The following is an 18,548-nucleotide window of genomic DNA, read 5'->3' as shown; positions in this document are numbered from 1 at the left end:
TATAATCTACGTACGTGTTTCACATTCTTTTTGTGACAAGAAAACATCCCTACAGCTTCTGAGTGTTTTACTGTCGCATAAGAAGTGTTATTTCAACATCAGTTTCAGGTTATCATACATTAGGATTATTTAACAACAGAAACTGAATAATCAAATGTAAAAATAAACACTACTTAATTTTCACTGTATGAATTAAATATATCCTGATTCTTATTAAAGCTACAAAAGTTACTCAGCCGAGAGCAGCGAGTGATTTTCTGTCTTTTGTTCATGATGTCAGTTATTGCAAGCCGTTGCGATATGCATATCACGATATATGTACGATATTTCCATATATTGTGCAGTCCTACATGTGATGCATTGCATTAAATATGGGTTCCAACAATTCACTTTCTGTATTGGGTCGCCATTTAATGTCCAAATTCTTCTGAAAATCTAGAAGCAAAACTATCTGAAAACCCCTGAAATATATCACTTTAACTTTACATTCACAACAACACTTATTATAACTTATTATATATCCAGGGTGGCCGCGGGTCCTTAAAGTCTTAAAGTTTTCCTAATAAAATGCCTTAAAATGTCTTAAATTAAGATTCGACGGGTCTTAAATATTTCTGGTCACATTACCGCTAAAATTTCTCCAGTCTGACGGACCAAATGTCCGTCAAATAACCAGTGAAGCATCGAATCGTGAGAATAATTCTGATTTTATTATATAAACAGCGATTGATAATGATAATGTATTTCTGGTAGCGCTGTTCAGACTCTGTGAGAGATTTTATAGTGAGAAATCAAAACAAATGAGCTTCACAGCACATAAAAAACTCACAGAAGAAACATACTGAGGGAAAAATTCAAAATGTGGAGTTTTTTATTCATAACGTATGATATAGTTTGCTGAATATTCTCACGATTGCAAATGTTACATTGATTTTAGTTCAATAAACATTAAATTACTTAGGTTAAACATTAAATATTACATACGTATGTAATATGTGTATTTCCATCACAGGTTTGGTCTTAAATTTAATTCAAAGTGGGATTAAAAAGGTCTTAAGTCTTAAATTGAACATGTTTATATGTGTAGAGTCTGATATCGGACTGACGTCATTAATAGGACTGGCATTGCTTCATTTTGCATAATCCCCGCCTCTGGTCTTGATTGGCTGAACTGCGTCTCTTAGCCCCGCCCTCAAACACTGTAGTGAATCTAAGACTGGAAGAGTTTGATTCATTTAATGGAATTAATATATTAAAACCGACGCCATTAGAAATTCAGATATGGTAATTGGGCGTTTCGTTTCCGACACGCTGTAAGTGGTCAACCAATCACAACAACACACTGGACCATCTGACCAATCCGAGCAGAGCAGCTCTCAGAGAGGCGGAGTTTAGAGAGACTGAATCTTCGAATGAACCGTTTCAGTCTCTGAGAAATCAGGGAATGTGCAAAGAGAAAATTAATGTGTTTTTTGACGTTGGACGCATGTAAACCTGTTGTGGGAGACTATTTAATTTTATATTTAACAATATTATTACAATATTATCTCTGTAAAGCTGCTTTGAAACAATCTGTATTGCAAAAAGCGCTATATAAATAAAGGAGACTTGACTCCAAAACAACATTAGGAACTTTTAAAATAGCATAATAGGTATGGGTGTCACAATATATCGCAATACAAAAATGCATCAATATGTATCGTGGATAGTTCACCCAAAATAAAAATTCCTATGTGAGGAAAAAATTAAAGTTTTCAGAGTTTTAGTGTCATTACTACATTAAACTACTATATATAATGTTGAATATAATGTATAATAATACTGATCCTGATAATGCCAAATGTCTGATGTCACCTGTAAAAAGTGGTCTATGTTAGCCTATTTTAAATATATTTATTCAGTGTAAGAGTTCAAGCATATTCGTCTAAAATAATTCTGTATTTTCATCTTTAGAATCATGAATATTGTTATTTCAGTGTCTGTGGCGTTGGGTTACCGTAATCCCTGCATTTGGACAAATCTTTAGTCTTATCTTATGACGCTTGATCCGGCAAATCGCTGCGTCTCTCTCCGTCCGAGCAGAACGACTGATCTCAATATAGACCCATGTGTTTTACCTGCGTCTCTGGCATTATGGGATTGTTCACACGTTGTTTACACGCTGTGTGTGTGTGTGTGTGTGTGTCAGGGTTCATACAAGCTGCTTAAAGTACTTGAATTTGACTTTTTGAAATTTAAGTCCTGAAAACAGCCATATTTACGAAGAGCTACTTGAAAAGTACTTGACTTATGACAAGTCAAGTCATCCTCATTTATATAGCGCTTTTAACAATGTAGATAGTTTCAAAGCAGCTTTACAGAGATAAACATTTAATTTAAGGTAACAGAGATTGGTTTGGTTTTATAGTGGCTCTTGAAAAATGTTTTTTCCAGCTAAAGTTAGTTTTGATTGATTCACTTCCGTCTAAATGATCATTTGTTATTAAATTAGGGGCCGCTAAGACGGTACCGTTCTCTCTAAACAGACTTTAAACGTGAACCTGTGATAGACGCTGATACAATCTATATGAAATTTTATTTTTTGGAAAAAATATACGAAGTACGCCAACATTATATTATAAAATGTTATTTATTGAACAATACTATCTAATATAAACTTTGTATTTAGTGTATAATGTTGTATTTTGGATACCTTACATCTGTAATTTGAGTAAAACATTTTTTTTTTTAAATCCTAAAGATATTGTTTGATAAGTGCGATCTCCTTTTTTAAAACCAAAAAAGTAGTGCTTAAAAGTCCTAGAGTTTCTTTTTACAGTTTCTGCACAAACCCTGGTTTGTGAATTAGTGTTTACAACACTCGTATCGGTCGATAACTTAATATAAATATATTTTTATTTTCGCTTTTTTTTTTTAATTTCTTTCTGGGATGTAAACATTTAAAATAAATGCCAAGTTCTGCATAACAAAATTAAAATAATTAAAATCCATAAATGCTTTTTGTCTTATTGGAGGCCTTTGTATGCTAACAAGTAAAGTTGTTCAAATATATTAGTCTATTTAAATAAGTCCTGGGCAACAATTAATTGCGATTAATCGCATCCAAAATAAAAGTTTGTGTTACATAATATTAGGGCTGAAACGATTCCTCGAGTTACTCGATTACAAAAATTCCTCGTTAAATTCCTATGACGCGCACTATACGCGCGGCGCAGGGATTTGATGGTTTCACACGGACCGTTTATTCACACGGACCTGTTCAGGAAGCATATATTTTGAATTTAGTTGGCGCGATGGCGGAGAATAAATATGTAAATAAACGGCAGAAATTGTCTAAAGTGTGAGATCATTACACACTTAATACACTTAACTCGCTGAAACAAGGTAACGTAGTCCAGGGGTTTTCAAACTTTTTGTGTGTGTGGACCACTATTTGTAATCAAGAATCTTCACGGACCACCTCATAATACACATAATAAAATATATCTACACACAGTCCTTCCTGAATTAATCCGCACCACTAAATAGGCTTACTAACATTAAAACTATAACTGGTCATCACATCAGTACAACAGCTTGTTAAAAGAAAGTTTACTGCACACAACGGCTGACACATATTTAATTTATTTATTTACTCAAGCGCCCGAGGGCATAATCAGGTTCATTTCAGGGATGCAAACATGTATGGTCAAAAAAGAGAGAGGTAAATGGAAACCCTCGCCCCGCGGCAAATATCCAGATACTTACATTGCCGCCAACCCCTGCCACCCCCTGTCACTCCTATAGGCACATATAGTAAAATGAAATCCAAATAAAATTTTAACAAAAAAGGTTTTATAAAAAGATAAACCTCACATATTTCATCCCCTTAAATCATTTTTCACAAAAAAAGGTTTTATAAAAAGATAAACCTCACAAATTTCAGCCTTTAAATCATTTTTATAAAAAGAATGAGTCAAAAAAAGATAAATTACTTGACATTTACATCGATGCACATTAGCTTATCTTTTATTAGCTAATAGTAAAATTCGGTCCGATTTTCCCGTGCCGTCTGTCGTTGCTATGCGCGCTCTCCACAACTTAGTTGTGCTTAGTAGCTAATAGATTTCCACCACCGAAAAACGCTTGCTGTAGCTCTGCTACAAGATTTATTCACGGAGAAGAGAAAAACACCCGTAGTGTTTGGGTGCACGTGCATTCTTGCATTCTTCATTGACTGAGCTTTCAATGTTTACGGAAAGGATGAAGCTGATTTGTTTGTTCTTGTCACATGAACTGCGGTGTGTTTGCGGCATTATGAAAAGTTGAGGTGTTTTCATCTCGCTGCGCCTAAAAAAATTAGTGCGTCACATCAATTATGAGCGCACTTGCCGCGCGCCTACATGAAATAATGAACTTGAGAGCGCAAAAGACACGAGATGTGAACGGCCCCTTGACGAGCTACCTCCAATCGAGCGACGTGTTGGAGACCCCAGTAAAAGATACGCAGCAAGAAGAAACACTAGCGTTTAACGCTTGCGCGCATAGGCTACTGCTGTTTTGGCGTGCAGTATTCTGATTTGCTTATTTCCTATTTACTTGTTTGGTGGAGGCAATCCAGAATTACTGTTGGGGAAATTATAATCAGACAAATATTTTATATAATGGCAAAATATCTGCCTCTGCCGCTTTCCTCTTCAGAGAACCTGTTGCTATCCACCGATCCATGTTGTGGTTCTAACGGCACTGAACTTGAACGTCACGGCCGAGCACCACTAGCCTATTTTAGTAATCACACAATAACCTGACAATTTAATTTAAATTTTATATCAATATAGGCATACATATTCTTTTTATTTTTTTTATGGGAATTCCTGGTAAAATGAAGGTAAAAAATATTATTTTATATTTTATTTTGCCTTTCCACGGACCACAGTTTGGGAACCACTGGTAGTCTAAGCCTATTGATGTTCGCTGATTTTAATCCCATACTGTATTTGTAGCGATGTCGTGATGCGGTTTGACTAGATATGATTTTTAGCTTTGATGACATTTTTAAGTAGTAAACGTAACTATCACGTTCAATTGCAAGAGAGTATAGCCTAAAAAAAGAACCCCTACACACACACACACACACACACACACGCATACACACACACACACACACACACACACACACACACACACACACACACACACACACACACACACACACACACACACACACACACGCACACACACACAAACGCCAGTCAGACCAATTGCAGCAATGCATCACATATGCTTAAACTTTTATATAGCCACGCAACAATAATTTCAGCATGCATTCACTGTACACACCGCGACGTGATGGAGGAACAAATATTGTGTTCTAGTCTTTGCTTTGCACATAGTTTGTATTTCCCTTCTGCCAAATAGTTACAAACAAAAAATGAAAGTCCCCAGCCTGTTGGTTTTTAATAAAGATTCGGAGTACTCATTTTTCAGTTAAAACGCACGGAACAAAAAGTGCGTCAGCTTTTACTGCGTGTTTTAACAACGTCACGTTACAGCTCTTCTTCAGCGTTAAACTACCAGAATACACAAATATGCTTAGATGCTTAGAGTGGTTATATTATAACATCTTAAAGGAAAATTCACATAGGAGATAGCTTTATAACTTGCATACTATATAACTTATAGTATATAACTTATAAAGGCTTTAACTGAAATAGACACAAGTTTAATATAACTATTCTGTTAATAAAACACACACGAAAAAAAATATCCGATTACTCGATTAATCGATCGATTAAGTGCCAGATTAATCGATTACAAAAAGAATCGATAGCTGCAGCCCTACATAATATATGTGTGTGTACTGTGTATAATTATTTTGTATATATAAATACACACACATGCATGTATACTGTATATTTAAGAAAATGTTGTTATTTATTTATATATAAAATATTTATCTATAATATACAGGTGAAAAATAAGAATATCGTGCAAAAGTTATAATGTTGATGATTATGGGTTACAGCTTATGAAAACCCCAAATTCAAAATCTCAGAAAATTTGAATATTACATGAAATGAAATCAATAAAAATAAGGATTTTAAATACAGAAATGTCAGCCCTCTGAAAAGTATAATCATGCTATATAGTTATATATACACTAAATATATTAGTTTCACCTTTTAATTTGAATTACTGAAATACATGAACTGTTGCACGATATATAAAAAAATTTCGAGTTTCACCTGTATATGCAAATATTTCTTAAATATATACAGATAAAACTGCTCAACAATGTCAGTAAATTCTTTCAAGCTGCTATCCATGTCTTTGAGGATGCAGACAGTAGCAGGTAAAGGTTGTGTTTCCTCTGGTCCTGAACGAGCTGTTGTTGCTCTTCTAGGTGGTGTTGGTGAGATGGAACGAACCCTTCCAGAAACTGGCGACCTGCGACACCGACGGCGGGATATTTGTGTGGATCCAGTACGAGGGCCGCTGGTCTGTGGAGCTGGTCAATGACCGAGGAGCTCAGGTGAGGTTACCTAGGGTCACCAAACGTCATGTTAGTGACGCTATTTTCCTCTAGACATACATTATTTTCCTGTTATCACTGAAACGATCTGTATTGTAAAAAGCACTATATAAATAAAGCTGACTTGACTGTACCTGCGCAGGTGAGTGACTTCACGTGGTCACATGACGGCACACAGGCTCTGATCTCCTACCGTGATGGTTTTGTGCTGGTCGGGTCGGTGAGCGGTCAGCGCCACTGGTCCTCGGAAATCAACCTGGAGAGTCAGATCACATGTGGGATTTGGACCCCCGATGACCAGCAGGTACGACCTCTGACCTTTTACTAGGGCTCTATAAATGAAATCTGCTTTATTTTTTCACAAAAAATCCCACATTTTTTGTTTGATTCTGTTTGGATGTTTCTGGATTCCATTTTATATTAAATTTAAAATGAATCAAAATGCACGTCTAATTAATTAAAATCATGCAAATTATGCGATTTAACAACAATTTCATTAATCAAAAAGCACGTCTAATTAATTAAAATCATGCAACTTGTGCTTTTTGATAAATTGTTGTTAAGTTGCATGGTTTTAATTAATTAGACATGCAATTTAACAACCATTTAATTTATCAAAAAGCACGTCTAATTAATTTAAACCATGCAATTTAACAACAATTTAATTAATCAAAATGGATGTCTAATTAAAATCATGCAACTTATGCAATTTAACATCAATTTCATGAATTAATAAAAGTTAAAAACGTAAAAATAGGGCTCTATGAAATCCACAATAAAAAATGTGTGTGTGTGTTTTTAAATTCAGTTTTAATAATCAAAATGCACGTCTAATAAATTGAAATCATTTAATTCATTGTTAAACAGCAATTTATTAAAAGGTTAACGAAAATTAAATTTTAGGGCCCTATTAAAATTTTATGTTTTCTGTTTTAATTTCTGTGAATTACCTTTTCTTGGTTAGACTCAATTTTTATAATCAAAATGTTTCTATTGACTTACACAATTTAATATTATTATTATTATTTTTTTTTTTAACAATATCAAGGCTCTATGAAATGTTTTATTTTTTCATAAATTCGGTATTGCCTGTTTTTATTTTTCTAGATTTGATTATAATATTGCACATATATTATCAAAAACGGTCAATTTAACCAATCTTTCCATATGTGATTGTTTGCCGCTGCTCGTCAGGTGTTGTTCGGCACGGCGGACGGGCAGGTGATCGTCATGGACTGTCATGGGCGCATGTTGGCTCATATTCTCCTCCACGAGGCCGAGGGCATCGCCAGCATGGCCTGGAACTATCCCAGCTTTCTAGTGGAGGACAGCAGTGAGAGCGACACGGACTCGGATGATTACACGCCTCTGCAGGGTAACACCGGATCAGAGCCCGATTCCCCGCATCTTAAAGCCCCCCTGAAATAAAAATTTACGTTTTTTTAGCTCTTAGTATGAATATGTGAGCCGTAATGTTATAAATAATCTGGTGTGCTCCAAAACAATGACAAAATTCACATTTAGGAGATATAAGCATTCAAAACTTGGATTTTTATGACATCACATCTTCTGTCCAATCAAATGCTCTCTAGAATCTGAAGCTCCGCCCCCTCTGCTATAAACACCACCTTGCCACCGGTATTTTGAGCTAAAACTTCACACACACACTCTGGGGACATTAAATACTTATTTTACATCTTGTGAAAAGGGCATTATACCACCCCTTTAAAAACGAAGACAATTTGACGGTCGTCGCAGGGAAGTCACACAGCAGGACTGCGAAAATTTGATTGCAACGGTCATTAATCGGCTGTCGATCAACACGTCAATCTAACAATCAAAGACTTCAGATTTTAGCCCAGGATCTGAGGAGGCTTTTGCTGAATTTGTCTCAGACGGCCTAATCGTGTTTAAAAGTGTGCACCCGGCTTTAGTCACAAAATAATCTATTTTTACAGCTCACCTCAGGATGCATATTGATTTTGAGCTTATGTTGGGATTGTTAAAGTGCAGTCAAGCGAAGAGATTTATAATCGTACAGCCTTTTCTCATGACATGCTTTTATTACAAGCATATAAAACAAACCATTAGTGCAATAATGTTCTAGTCTTTTTCAGGCTGTAGTTTCCCTAGTAAATAATGCATCTGTACAACTGTTATTTTAGGTTTAATAATTTAAAGTAGTTTTTAGTTTTATACGTCGGTGCATCCCTAGTTAACAGTAATAACCCTGTCTGTTTTTTTGTTTTTTTTTTGTGATAACTTTTAATTGTTTACTCGGTAACACTTTGCAATGAGGTTAACATTAATTAATGTATTAACTAACATGAGCAATACATTTGTTACTGTATTAATCTTTGTTAATGTTAGTTAATAATAATACAGCTGTTCATTGTTTGTTCATGTTAGTTCACAGTGCATTAAAACAAGATTTTAATAAAGTATTAGTAAATGTTGAAATTAACATTAACAAAGATTAATAAATGCTGTATAAGTGCAGTTCATTATTAGTTCATGCATAACTAATGTAGTTATCTAATGAACCTTATTGTAAAGTGTTACCGTTTACTTGAAAACAAAAACATTAAAATCAACACATTGCGAAGGAAAAACCCTTTTTCTCTCTAGTGCACAGTCTGTGTATCCATAGTTAGTAATAATAACCCTATAAATGAACAATGAAAACATTAAAATCAACACATTGCGAAGGAAAAACCCTTTTTCTCTCTAGTGCACAGTCTGTGCATCCCTAGTTAGTAATAATAACCCTATAAATGAACAATGAAAACATTAAAATCAACACATTGCGAAGGAAAAACCCCTTTTCTCTCTAGTGCACAGTCTGTGCATCCATAGTTAGTAATAATAACCCTATAAATGAACAATGAAAACATAAAAATCAACACATTGTGCAGGAAAACACCCTAAAACACTGTTTTCCTCTCTAGTGCACAGTCTGTGCATCCCTAGTTAGTAATAATAACCCTATAAATGAACAATGAAAACATAAAAATCAACACATTGCGAAGGAAAAACCCTTTTTCTCTCTAGTGCACAGTCTGTGCATCCATAGTTAGTAATAATAACCCTATAAATGAACAATGAAAACATTAAAATCAACACATTGCGAAGGAAAAACCCTTTTTCTCTCTAGTGCACAGTCTGTGCATCCCTAGTTAGTAATAATAACCCTATAAATTAACAATAAAAACATAAAAATCAACACATTGCGAAGGAAAAAACCCTTTTTCTCTCTAGTGCACAGTCTGTGCATCCATAGTTAGTAATAATAACCCTATAAATGAACAATGAAAACATTAAAATCAACACATTGCGAAGGAAAAACCCTTTTTCTCTCTAGTGCACAGTCTGTGCATCCATAGTTAGTAATAATAACCCTATAAATGAACAATGAAAACATTAAAATCAACACATTGCGAAGGAAAAACCCTTTTTCTCTCTAGTGCACAGTCTGTGCATCCATAGTTAGTAATAATAACCCTATAAATGAACAATGAAAACATTAAAATCAACACATTGCGAAGGAAAAAACCCTTTTTCTCTCTAGTGCACAGTCTGTGCATCCATAGTTAGTAATAATAACCCTATAAATGAACAATAAAAACATTAAAATCAACACATTGCGAAGGAAAAAACCCTTTTTCTCTCTAGTGCACAGTCTGTGCATCCATAGTTAGTAATAATAACCCTATAAATGAACAATGAAAACATTAAAATCAACACATTGCGAAGGAAAAACCCTTTTTCTCTCTAGTGCACAGTCTGTGCATCCATAGTTAGTAATAATAACCCTATAAATTAACAATGAAAACATAAAAATCAACACATTGCGAAGGAATAACCCTTTTTCTCTCTAGTGCACAGTCTGTGCATCCCTAGTTAGTAATAATAACCCTATAAATTAACAATGAAAACATAAAAATCAACACATTGCGAAGGAAAAACACTTTTTCTCTCTAGTGCACAGTCTGTGCATCCCTAGTTAGTAATAATAACCCTATAAATGAACAATAAAAACATTAAAATCAACACATTGCGAAGGAAAAACCCTTTTTCTCTCTAGTGCACAGTCTGTGCATCCCTAGTTAGTAATAATAACCCTATAAATGAACAATGAAAACATTAAAATCAACACATTGCAAAGGAAAAACACTTTTTCTCTCTAGTGCACAGTCTGTGCATCCCTTGTTAGTAATAATAACCCTATAAATTAACAATGAAAACATAAAAATCAACACATTGCGAAGGAAAAACCCTTTTTCTCTCTAGTGCACAGTCTGTGCATCCATAGTTAGTAATAATAACCCTATAAATTAACAATGAAAACATAAAAATCAACACATTGCGAAGGAAAAACCCTTTTTCTCTCTAGTGCACAGTCTGTGCATCCATAGTTAGTAATAATAACCCTATAAATGAACAATGAAAACATTAAAATCAACACATTGCGAAGGAAAAACACGTTTTCTCTCTAGTGCACAGTCTGTGCATCCATAGTTAGTAATAATAACCCTATAAATGAACAATGAAAACATTAAAATCAACACATTGCGAAGGAAAAACCCTTTTTCTCTCTAGTGCACAGTCTGTGCATCCATAGTTAGTAATAATAACCCTATAAATGAACAATGAAAACATTAAAATCAACACATTGCAAAGGAAAAACACTTTTTCTCTCTAGTGCACAGTCTGTGCATCCCTAGTTAGTAATAATAACCCTATAAATGAACAATGAAAACATAAAAATCAACACATTGCGAAGGAAAAACCCTTTTTCTCTCTAGTGCACAGTCTGTGCATCCATAGTTAGTAATAATAACCCTATAAATGAACAATGAAAACATTAAAATCAACACATTGCGAAGGAAAAACACGTTTTCTCTCTAGTGCACAGTCTGTGCATCCATAGTTAGTAATAATAACCCTATAAATGAACAATGAAAACATTAAAATCAACACATTGCGAAGGAAAAACCCTTTTTCTCTCTAGTGCACAGTCTGTGCATCCATAGTTAGTAATAATAACCCTATAAATGAACAATGAAAACATTAAAATCAACACATTGCAAAGGAAAAACACTTTTTCTCTCTAGTGCACAGTCTGTGCATCCCTAGTTAGTAATAATAACCCTATAAATGAACAATGAAAACATTAAAATCAACACATTGCAAAGGAAAAACACTTTTTCTCTCTAGTGCACAGTCTGTGCATCCCTTGTTAGTAATAATAACCCTATAAATTAACAATGAAAACATAAAAATCAACACATTGCGAAGGAAAAACCCTTTTTCTCTCTAGTGCACAGTCTGTGCATCCATAGTTAGTAATAATAACCCTATAAATGAACAATGAAAACATTAAAATCAACACATTGCGAAGGAAAAACCCTTTTTCTCTCTAGTGCACAGTCTGTGCATCCATAGTTAGTAATAATAACCCTATAAATGAACAATGAAAACATTAAAATCAACACATTGCAAAGGAAAAACACTTTTTCTCTCTAGTGCACAGTCTGTGCATCCATAGTTAGTAATAATAACCCTATAAATTAACAATGAAAACATAAAAATCAACACATTGCGAAGGAAAAACCCTTTTTCTCTCTAGTGCACAGTCTGTGCATCCATAGTTAGTAATAATAACCCTATAAATGAACAATGAAAACATTAAAATCAACACATTGCGAAGGAAAAACACGTTTTCTCTCTAGTGCACAGTCTGTGCATCCATAGTTAGTAATAATAACCCTATAAATGAACAATGAAAACATTAAAATCAACACATTGCGAAGGAAAAACCCTTTTTCTCTCTAGTGCACAGTCTGTGCATCCATAGTTAGTAATAATAACCCTATAAATGAACAATGAAAACATTAAAATCAACACATTGCGAAGGAAAAACCCTTTTTCTCTCTAGTGCACAGTCTGTGCATCCATAGTTAGTAATAATAACCCTATAAATGAACAATGAAAACATTAAAATCAACACATTGCAAAGGAAAAACACTTTTTCTCTCTAGTGCACAGTCTGTGCATCCCTAGTTAGTAATAATAACCCTATAAATTAACAATAAAAACATAAAAATCAACACATTGCGAAGGAAAAACCCTTTTTCTCTCTAGTGCACAGTCTGTGCATCCATAGTTAGTAATAATAACCCTATAAATGAACAATGAAAACATTAAAATCAACACATTGCAAAGGAAAAACACTTTTTCTCTCTAGTGCACAGTCTGTGCATCCCTAGTTAGTAATAATAACCCTATAAATTAACAATAAAAACATAAAAATCAACACATTGCGAAGGAAAAACCCCTTTTCTCTCTAGTGCACAGTCTGTGCATCCATAGTTAGTAATAATAACCCTATAAATGAACAATGAAAACATTAAAATCAACACATTGCGCAGGAAAACTCCTAAAACACTGTTTTCCTCTCCAGTGCACAGTCTGAAGCCGGTGTTGACCGTCTGCTTCACGTCTGGAGACATCAGTCTGATGAGCAACTATGATGACCTCTCACCGACGTTAATACGCACGGGCCTCAAAGGTTCTTCTTTATACATCTATTTATTTCGTCTTCTGTAGAGCCTCTTTACAGCAGATTTTATATTTGATGATGAACATTGCATCATTGATTTTGTTATTTTACTGTTTCTTACTGTGAATCTGCTTTGAAACAATCTGTTGTGTAAGAGGACATAATGATGTCTATTAAAATGCAAATTGATTTCCTGTGTCGAGTCTGTTTTTAGACTTCTAAACTAATCATGATTTGCGTAATCAATACATTGATGCCATGTATAAATATGTGAATGATCATTGTTACTTTGCAATTTTTTTAAAGTGCCCCATTTTGCTATTTTAAAGGGTCTTAATTTTGTTTTAAAGGCTCCTACTGTATGTTTACGTGCATCCAAGATCAAAAAATACTTTCATTTTATAATAATATTTATTTCAGCATCACCTCATTTTCTCAGTGTCTGAAACGGTTCGTTCGGAAGATTCAGTCTCTCTAAGCTCCGCCTCTCTGAGAGCTGCTCTGCTGTGATTGGTCAGAAAGCAAACGCTCATTATCATATCTGAATCTCAGCTCTTGATCACAGTGATACGAACAGTAACGATGGCGTGTGTTTTACCGTATCAATCTCAGAAAACAGCGTCTTCTCGACACGAACAACACGAACTCTTCCAGTCTCAGATACACTACAGTGTTTGAGGGCGGGGCTAAGAGACACTGGTCAGCCAATCAGGACCAGAGGCGGGATTATGCTAATTAGCTACATGTGAGACTGGAATTACTGACTCGTTTCAGCAGATCAGAATCGCTTCTTTCTTTTAGGAGACAATGACTTTATTTGATCTTTAAAACTCTGCAGACCTTTTACATTTACAAACCGCATTGCATGAAAGATCATATCCACAAATGCATAAAAGGGGCACTTTAAATGTTTTACTGATGATAAAATACTCTTTTCTATACAAAAGTAATGTGTGTGATGTGTTTGTGTGTGTGTCAGATGTGGTCGTGCAGTGGTGCTCTCAGGGCGACTTGCTGGCTGTTACTGGGATGGAGAGACTCGTGATGACCTCTGACCCTTCCCAAGGGACCCGAAATGCCATTGTTAAGTTTTACAATGTTAGTGGTGAAAACATTTATTCACTGGAAACGTCTGCTCAGGTGAGTGCTTGCTCATATAAACACACACACACCCTTTACACTGGCTGTAATAAAGCATGATCAATTTTACATATAATTACCAAAGAAAAGCAAGTAACACATTGAATTAAACCTGACTTTTTTAAGGAGAAAAACTTGTTTCTAATACAAAAGCTGAGGGAAATTCGACTTCCAACGTAATCAATCTCACAATATTTTCCCCTCTCATAAAAATCTTAAAAACGTGGATTCATGGGATTTTTTTTCTTTTACTCTTGAAACAAATGTGATTGTAAAAATTATAAGTTTAAATGTACCCAACTACTACTTCCACTTCTGAGAAAAGAGTGGTTTTGTTCCTCTTTTTGTAAGTCAATGTGTAAAAATTTCGCATTAGCAATTAAAGAAAAAAAAAACACTTATACAAGTCAAAGTGTCTGAATAATTTTTGGTCCCAAATTTTTATTGTTAGAACAATTTTTTGGATATAATATGTCACAGTTTACTTTATTTTGCTATCCTCACTAACATAAATTAACTATAGTGTCCTGCACCCACTAGAAAAAAAAATATATAAAAAATGATAACTGGTGTCTGAAATATTTTTGGTTTGACTAATAAGACAATATAGGGCTGTTACCAATCAAATTAAATCATTTACACTGAAAAATTACAACTCCATTATATAATGCTATTAGATTGTTTTGAATATAAAAATTTTATGAAAAATTATGCTTTTAATCATGTAACTAAACCTCCAGTAGGTGGCGGCAAGTGACCGTCTTAAAGAGTGATTGAGTAATTTATTCAACAATTCGTTCAAACGATTGATTCATTCAGGAATGAGGCAGTTGTTTATGAATGAGTCCTTGAATCTTTGACTCAACCGATTCATTCGAGAATGAAGCCGTTTATGAATGAGTCCTTGAATCTTTGACTCAACCGATTCATTCGAGAATGAAGCCGTTTTTTATGAATGAGTCCTTGAATCTTTGACTCAACCGATTCATTCGAGAATGAAGGCGTTGTTTATGAATGAGTCATTGAATCTTTGACTCAACCGATTAATTCGAGAATGAAGCCGTTGTTTATGAATGAGTCAATGAATCTTTGACTCAACCGATTCATTCGAGAATGAAGCCGTTGTTTATGAATGAGTCAATGAATCTTTGACTCAACCGATTCATTCAAGAATGAAGCCGTTGTTTATGAGTCATTGAATCTTTGACTCAACCGATTCATTCGAGAATGAAGCCGTTGTTTATGAATGAGTCATTGAATATTTGACTCAACCGATTCATTCAAGAATGAGGCAGTTGTTTATGAATGAGTCATTGAATCTTTGACTGCACCGATTAATTCGAGAATGAAGCCGTTGTTTATGAATGAGTCATTGAATCTTTGACTCAACCGATTCATTCAAGAATGAGGCAGTTGTTTATGAATGAGTCATTGAATCTTTGACTCAACCGATTCATTCAAGAATGAGGCAGTTGTTTATGAATGAGTCATTGAATATTTCACTCAACCGATTCATTCAAGAATGAGGCAGTTGTTTATGAGTCATTGAATCTTTGACTCAACCGATTCATTCAAAATGCTGAATCATTCAGTAATGAAAACGCGGTTGCTGTGAGATGCGTTATGATTCTGCTGCGATCTTTAAGAGTTATTCTTGGTTCACACAAGAGTTAATCTTGTGTGCTCATGTGTATTCAGAGGCCGATCAGTACGCTGTGTTGGGGCCATCGAGACTCGCGTCTGTTTCTGGCTTGTGGCCCGGCGCTGTACGTGCTTCGTGTCGAGCACCGAGTCGCCAGCCTGCAGATGCTATGCCAAAAGGCCATCGCCAGTGCGGTTCACGAGGAGAAAGACGTGGCCAAGCTCAGCATGCCCTCTCGCCTAAGCACATACGTGTCTTCTGCCTTCGCTCCCACCGTTAAGGTACAAACTTAAGATCCCTTGCACTTTACAGGCTCAGTTTCTGCACTGCAAAAAATGCTTTTCTTACTTAGTATTTTTGTCTAGTTTCCAGTGCAAATATAAAAAAAAAATCTTAAATCAAGATGCATTTACTAGATGAGTAAAATTACATGAGATATGTAGACAAGAGATACATGAGATATGTAGACAATTACATGAGACAAGATATCTTGTCCTGTTTTCCGGGGGAATTAATCAAATTAAGTGAGTTGATGCATAAAAAAAGCAAAATTATCTGCCAATGGGGTAACAAAAATAATCTTAATTCAAACAGAAACACGATATAGTAGTATATTCTGTATTTTAAGGACATTTTATGTGCAATAATATTTTAGGTTATACAATTTATTTCCTTGTTACATATGTTACATGTACTTACCAGAGTAATAACAGTAAATTATGCATAATTACATGCAACTAACCCTCAAACTAATCCTAACCCTATAGTAAGTACATGTAGTTAATTATAATTACACAGTACTTGAATATATAATTACACTGTAACCGTGACACCTTAAAATAAAGGGTTAAACTTTATTTTAAGGTGTCATTGTTACGGTGTAATTATATATTTAAGTACTGTGTAATATCAAGCAACTACATGTACTTACTATAGGGTTAGGATTAGGTTGAGGGTTAGTTGCATGTAATTATGCATAATTTACTGTTATTACTATGCAGCATATGTAACAAGGACACTGTAAAATAAAGTGTTACCGGATTTTACTATATGTCCTAATTTATTACTAATTATTGCAGTTTTTATTCTTGCATCGTCTATTCTAGTTTTATTGCTATTATGCTATTTATTGACGAAGATGCTTAGACATACACCCTCGTTATTAATGTTTTTATTGGTTAATGTTTTTATCTTGTGTTTTGACCGGGACCTTAGTACTTCATTTCGTGCCTTCATGAAAAAATGTGTATGAAATGACAATAAAAGACCCTTGAGTAAATTAAATCGGTAACACTTTACAATAAGGTTCATTAGTTAATGTATTCACTAAAATGAACTAACAAATGTATTGTCCATGGTTAATCTTTCTTAACGTTAATGAAAACAAAGCTGTTCATTTGTTTGTTCATGTTAGTTCACAGTGCATTAATTGTTAACTAGATTTTAATAATGTATTAGTAAATGTTAAAATTAAAAAATATTAATAAATGTTATATAAGTGCAGTTCATTATTAGTGCATGTTAATTAATGAACCTTATTGTAAAATGTTACCAATATTTTACTATACATGTCCTAATTTATTACTAATTATTGCACTGTTTTTATTCTTGTTTTATTGCTATTATGCTATTTATTGAAGAAGCTAATAAAGTATTAGTAAATGTTGAAACTAACATTAACAAACATTAATAAATGTTGTATAAGTGCAGTTAATTATTAGTTCATGTTAAATAGAGGTGGGCGATATATCGTTTAGACGATAATATCCAAATTGTTGTCTGGACGATATGCAAAATTGGCATATCGAATATTTCATAATTTGTACAATCCGACCCTCCAAACATGAAAAGAGCTGAAGGAAGTTAAACAGAAAACAAATAACGCATAATCCTCTAAACAATTATATGTAGCGATTTTAATACTGTAGGGGTTTGTTTGACTGCATTTTATTTTATTTTTTGTACAAAATCACGATCGTTCCTCTATTGGCTTTATGCACAGCTTCACTACTTCCTGAACTTCAGCCAGTCCTTTGTTTCCTGTCTGTCATTATTGGACAAACTGATTAGTCCAGGTGTGCCTGATTATTGTTACTGAGGCCAGGCACACCTGAATTAATCAGTTTGTCCAATAATGACAGACAGGAAACAAAGGGCTGGCTGAAGTTCAGGAAGTAGTGAAGCTGTGCATAAAGCCAATTGCACGAGAGTAAGCTGCTACTAATTTGCAATATACAACTATGAAGTTCTTACCTGTGTGTTGTGACGTTTCTTAGGTTGAAGCAACAATCCAAAATCAAGCCGATGTACGATTAATAAAATAGCTGTCAGAAAAGGCAACATATGCGTTGTTTGTGGAAAAATGATCTGAAGTTAAAAAGTTTTTCTTAAATGTCTGTGGCGTCCTCAAGTGGCGAGCTTCGTGATTGCATCATTAGATAATTGCGTTTCAAAAGATGGAATACATTTTCCCAAGAGATCGGTTCCGTACGCATTACAAACCGAACCATTCCGATGGTTGGACCATTTTTCCTGCCGACCAAAATCCGCGCTGGAGCGAACACCACAACGTTACGCAACATCAAATGGCAAATGTAATGAAAGCGGAACGAAACTCATTATTTTGTGCTTCACGGACCGTTTATCAGTTCGGACGAATGTCAGTGCAGCGCGAGCCGATCTTGATTAAGCGA

At 34.5% G+C, this 18,548-nt stretch overlaps 1 protein-coding gene across 1 annotated transcript in view; it reads left to right on the top strand.

Moving 5' to 3' along the window:
• The window catches only part of LOC143752331 (tubby-related protein 4-like), a 36,898-nt gene that overhangs the window by 9,213 nt on the left and 9,137 nt on the right, over positions 1-18,548 (top strand). The window contains exons 3-8 of the mRNA XM_077245484.1: positions 6,383-6,511; positions 6,654-6,815; positions 7,706-7,886; positions 12,975-13,082; positions 14,053-14,213; positions 15,912-16,136. Coding sequence (XP_077101599.1) covers positions 6,383-6,511; positions 6,654-6,815; positions 7,706-7,886; positions 12,975-13,082; positions 14,053-14,213; positions 15,912-16,136 — 966 coding nt within the window. The remainder of the gene's footprint in view (positions 1-6,382; positions 6,512-6,653; positions 6,816-7,705; positions 7,887-12,974; positions 13,083-14,052; positions 14,214-15,911; positions 16,137-18,548) is intronic.

This window comes from Siphateles boraxobius, unplaced genomic scaffold (genome assembly GCF_051911475.1).
Source record: "Siphateles boraxobius isolate OS27281-9 unplaced genomic scaffold, OSU_SipBor_1 262, whole genome shotgun sequence".
Taxonomy (NCBI): domain Eukaryota; kingdom Metazoa; phylum Chordata; class Actinopteri; order Cypriniformes; family Leuciscidae; genus Siphateles; species Siphateles boraxobius.
This window is presented reverse-complemented; position numbering and strand designations above follow the sequence as displayed.